The sequence below is a fragment of the Octopus bimaculoides genome, chromosome 2 (assembly GCF_001194135.2).
Source record: "Octopus bimaculoides isolate UCB-OBI-ISO-001 chromosome 2, ASM119413v2, whole genome shotgun sequence".
Classification (NCBI taxonomy): domain Eukaryota; kingdom Metazoa; phylum Mollusca; class Cephalopoda; order Octopoda; family Octopodidae; genus Octopus; species Octopus bimaculoides.
In genome coordinates this window covers 150,819,050-150,824,656 of record NC_068982.1, presented here as the reverse complement: position 1 = coordinate 150,824,656, position 5,607 = coordinate 150,819,050, and the positions used below count along the sequence as shown (strand labels likewise).

The 5,607-nt window shown below is 35.3% G+C and overlaps 1 protein-coding gene across 2 annotated transcripts in view; it reads left to right on the top strand.

Annotated features, from left to right (window-relative positions):
- The first annotated feature begins 923 nt into the window (after positions 1–923).
- Positions 924–5,607, top strand: part of LOC106874334 (major facilitator superfamily domain-containing protein 12) — a 78,338-nt gene continuing 73,654 nt past the window's right edge. For both annotated transcript variants that reach the window (XM_014922036.2, XM_052965666.1), the window contains exon 1: positions 924–1,939. In XM_014922036.2, the coding sequence (XP_014777522.1) occupies positions 1,920–1,939 (20 nt within the window). In that variant the 5' untranslated portion in view covers positions 924–1,919. The remainder of the gene's footprint in view (positions 1,940–5,607) is intronic.

The following is a 5,607-nucleotide window of genomic DNA, read 5'->3' as shown; positions in this document are numbered from 1 at the left end:
ATATAGATATCTTCTCAAAATGTATCACTTTAACTTGGTATCTCTACCTGTAAAACGGCTGTGATATCTTGTTTTTTAGTGTAATTTTGCTACCTCTGGTAACTATTAACGTATTTAAACTATCGAAAGTTTTAATAACTGAGATAATATTAATATATACATAAACTAATATATATATATATACATATATAGTGAGAATTTACAAAAGACGAAGACGGGTGTGTAAACAACAAACAGATGTATTAGTTTAACGCTCGGGAAGTGAGAAAGTTTTTTACGTTTCGAGCCTATGCTCTTAAAGGAACGCAGAAATAAACAGGGAGAGAAAACAGAAAAGTTTTAGTGGCTAGCGATGGTGTCCATAAATTACAGACATCACTAAATATATCCCCAACGGTTATATTTTTTTGATAACAATAGGTTACATAGGATGATGTCTATATTACAATAACCAACAATATGTCGTACATGTATAGTAATATTACGATCATGAATTTAGCATTAGCTTATCTCACTCTTTCTCGAGGAACCCCTAGGAACTTTTTGCGGAACCCCAGGGTTCCGGGGAACCTCGGTTGAGAAAAGCTGCCCTAGATGTAGCAGTCCAGAGTGCTCAAAACTGGAGAGGTAGCCGGCCACAGTAGTTTGGGTGTCGGGTGTCACATGATCATATGGTTCTTCTGAGTGTTGCCGAACATGAAGTGCCACTGCTCATCATGTAAAATTTGTACCGTGTCTCCTCATGCACCATATGCTTAATAGTGACCTTTGTCAACTTCAGCTCTTTGGCGATGGTCCTCATCAACACGCTGGTTGACAGTGTCCTGGAGTCGCGCATGTAATATAGTTATCGTGTTTGTGTGTTTGTGTCGTTTGCTACGGCTTTTGCAATTCGTTAGTATCTACTAAGATCCGGCAGCAGAATCCCTGAAACAAACCGAGTGACAAGACTATAAATGTAGCAACAATGTACGTGCTGGCAAGAAACACCACAAAATCTTAACGAAAGTGAAAAGAAAATGAATCTCATTCTTGTGACATTCACCTGACATTAATACTAACATTCAATATTTACACTTTAATACACTTGCGCGTATGCTCATAAATACAGTGTACGAAGTTGGTCACATGTAAACAAAGGTAAAACACACACACACACACACAACCAGCTAACTGATATCATTATTGTACATATGCGTAAAAACATTACCCCTACCATCCTATAAGCGGTTTGTAGAGATAAATGTTTAGACTGAGGTCTATACCCTGTTGAACAAAAGAGATTATACTAGATTCTAATCGGATAGTGTAGTCCATCTGTTTCGTATGTCTATACAAATAAACAAGTAATATTATGATAGTACTTATGAATAAAATGTTATAATGTTATGTACCTTCAAAGCTGTTATGCGCGACAAAAAATATAAATCCCACAATGTAAAATAATCAAGAAACAATAAAAAATATATTGCGTTTAAATTGAGCGTAAGAAAAACTCTGTGTGTGTGTGTTTGTGTGTTAAAACATCGTGGTAATCCTTCGATATAGGTACACGACGTCATTCACCCACATAACTTTCCGTCATGACAGATAAAAAGTCTAAGCTGAAAAAGAGTGAATGACCGTCATCTCCTCACACCGACACTCTGTAGGCCAATATCGAAGGAATGCCTTGATAATTAATGCTGTTGTAACATTTGTGACATATATAAATTTTAATTGCCAATTTAATTACAAAATCTTTTATGAACTTGGAGCGATTCAATATTATCACGTGGTAATGTTGATATCACTGCTACTGCTTAAAAACCAGAGAAATCTGTGACGCTGGTCAATTGATGTCATACAGTACAGCACTGAAAAATATTTTTACAACAGGTTGGATGTATTTCGCTACCTAACCCTACGACAACTCGAAGATGGCCACAGAAAAGGAGACGTAAGGCATTTATTTTGTTTATTGTAAATTCTTTTATTTTACACACGCTCGTCTTCATCCGGACAGACATAAAACTTGTATACATTTGTGAACAACCTTGATCATTGTACATACATACAATATATACATTATATAATTCCCAAATTGTCTGTATACATATAAACACTTACATACATACACACAGACAATTTGCGAATAACAATATATAGCGCTAAGATTTTCTTAAATTACTAAACCATAATAAAATGTTTTCGTTAACCGAACGAATCGTCTGACAGAAATTTTCTCGTCTGTATAACTAGAAAAGATGCTACGAATAAAGTTGTTTGATACTTTACTTGTAAAACTGAAAGGAATTTAACTTTTTCTTTAATGTAAAAGAACTTTCTTATTAACCAAATTATTGATCTATTTACCCGTCTATTTATTATTATTATTTTTTTTTTTTTTTTTTGTAAGAAAGTAAATGTAATGAATGAACAGTAAGTTGAGACAGTCTTGTTATATCAATGTTGCACATCACCGATTTATATTATGCATTTCAATGAATCTATTAACGACTTCAGGAAATTCAAAATTAACCTTATGAAAAACTTACAAACTGTTTACAGGAGGATATAGTTAATTATACTGGCTCTCGTGTGTTTTATTATTAACACCGAACTCTGAGTGTAACTGGATGTTACTAAATACTAAGTCGGCTATGGCTAGAGTAAACACCGAACCGATATGAACAAACATCATCATATGTAATGCTTTGACAACTGTCTGCTGTGACAACTATCTTCAAACACTTCATATCATTGTGAATTAGTCGACGCATCTTGTTTGCGGATAATGAGCGAAAATTTACATTTCAAGTTTTTTATGTAGTTGAGTGTAAATCCCGATTGCCCGTCTAAATATGAAACAAAAACTTTTGACACATTTTCCCAGTTCTTATCATGTGACATTTTCATTTCAAGATTGAAATTTCGTTTTCTTTTATCGTCATCACACCTAGAATGCATTATACAAATACAAGTCGGCCTTTATTTTAATGACCCAAAGGTCGAAATTTGAACTCAGAAAGGGAAGGGACGTAACTAAATACTGTAAGGTATTTTGCCCGATGTTCTGATGATTCTGATAAATCAAATATTTCATTCAGATAAAATTACTTTCAACAGAATAACCAATTAATTTATTTTCTGCAATTTTTTTTGGCTTGAATACATGATTTTTTTTTTAGGGGGATTTAAAAAAAAAATTCTTCGAATTCTTTCAGGTTACGACACTTTAAGCATCTATATACACTTTTTATTAGTTATATTTTTAATGTTACTTCCTCTTAACATTGCTTTTAAAATGTTCGGAATAAATAATTAAATCTAATGTTTTGTTTCCTGCTCAATAGATTTCTCTCTGCTAACTGGTTGTGCTATTCGCACTTTGGGTACAATACTTACCTTAGAATTATTTTTGCTGAGCAACGTATGTCATCATGTACAGGTTAATATTTTTTTTTAAGTTTGATCAAATGGAAAATATCAGTGTCCATAATCCGTTCAGGTCACTGATGGGAGAAAGGGAAGACGTTATTCTCGGACCGGAGACTCTGGAACAGAGTAAAACCTGGTAAAGCTCCCATGCACCAGGTGGTTGTGAGTGTTACTCTGAACAAATTAGGTCGACCACGAACGGTCTCTCAAACGGGCTTCCACATCACGCAGTAGCCTTATCTTCAGTTAGGGTAAAATCCGGACTTGGAGGAGACTAATTCGGATGTGGGGTAGTTAGTATCCACAAATCGTAAGATCACCCCCACCCCCACCCCCACAAATTGGGTACTACTAAAGCAGCACGGTCCCGAGCGCGCGTTCGCGCTAGCTAGTCGTGAGTGGTCGATCCTAGCCCTGTCCCTAACCCTAACCCTATCCCTAACCCGCGTGTGCAAATGAATACGTGTTTAGGGTTAGGGATAGGGTTGGGGTTGGGATCGACCACTCACGACTGGCTGGCGCGGACGCGCGGCTGCGCGTTCGGGACCGTGCTGCTTTAGTAGTACCCACAAATTGTATGTCTGTCCATCTATTTTCTTAGCATGTGACACTGGAAACGTCAATAAATGGAATGCGTCCGGATATCAAGTGTCGCTTTGTAAACAACAAATATTTCCTGCGGTTGTCATGTGCACTTCGACATCGCAGGCTGTCAGAACATGGGAGGATGTTTAAGGTTTCATATTAAAATGTTATTTTATTGTATAATGTAAACAGGATGTTTAGTCTTCACAGAAATGAAATTCCGTGGTCTTTATGACTTTCTCCGAGATTCTTCTATTTGAAAACAGGAACTGAAACTGGAATGCTAACACGGCATGCTTGTATACTTAACAATACCCGACCAATGTGGCACTATTTCTTTCCATATTTGAAGCATGGGTGGTTGTAACTTTCATACCTTTTCCTAATAATGGCACAAATGAGATGAGATTGCTTTAAATAATAAATATGAATCGCTTCGACTTTCTATGAACATATTTCTTTCTTTACACTTACTGTTATTTTCCTGCTAACCACGAGTTCAAAATTTTGCTGATGTCAGGGAATTTGTTATAGCTGTTAAAATGTACTTTTATTAAGAACTGGAAAGATGTGTCAAAAGTTCAAGTTTCATATTTAGACAGGTGATAATGTAGACACTTAATTACATTAAAATCCTGAAATTTATATTTTCGCTCGTCCGCACACTAGATGCATCGACTAATTCGCAATGATGTTAGAGACAGTAGTCAAGGCATTTCCATGTGATATTATTTTGAATGTTGTTCATATCGCTTCGGTGTTTACTCCATAGTTGATTTTTTGGAATATCCACTTACACTTGAAGTTCGAAAGTTTATAAAATACACTAGTATCAGTCAAATGCTAGAGCCAATATAATGAATTATGTCCTCGGTTAATTACCAATTTAATTACATGTATTTACCTTCTCTGACAGGAACCATGAAGTGTTGAACATACCCTTGTATCTCAATACTACTGCGGCCCAGTTTAGTACATATTGTCATTATCCCCATCCAAACATCTAATACTGTCAATCGTTTTGATAACTGCTCCACTTATAATTCAAACCGAGAGAGTAGTACACATCGAATAGTGCCTCATTGATTCCATTAAAAAAAATTTTTTTAGCTTCAATTTTTTATTCTTATACACAAAAAGTACATGTACTTAAATACATAAATAATCCACATTAAAATACAAATCCCAAACCGAAGAAAACACAAACATTAGCGAAGAAGAAAAAGTTAAGAACCACAAGGTTCAGTCGGTTGCACACCACAAGGTTCAACAGAACTTGCGGGCCCCTTTATATTTCAGGCTTTACCTTAGGGACCCCCTTATAAACGCTTATGAAATTTATACATAAATATTTGCTTAAAATAACATATATTTTTACATTTATTTATTTAACAAATAGGTTTATTGTCAATTAAAAGATTTCGATTAAAAAACATAAAATCAAATTGCCCATAAAAAGTTTTTGCTGTCTACGGACCCCCTGTCTTGTCCTTGCGGACCACAGTTTGAAAACCCCTGTTCTAGTTTACTAAATCTTGGTTCCACTCTACTTCCTGATTACGTCTTTACGATAACATTCCTAGAAAAGTTATTATTGAAATA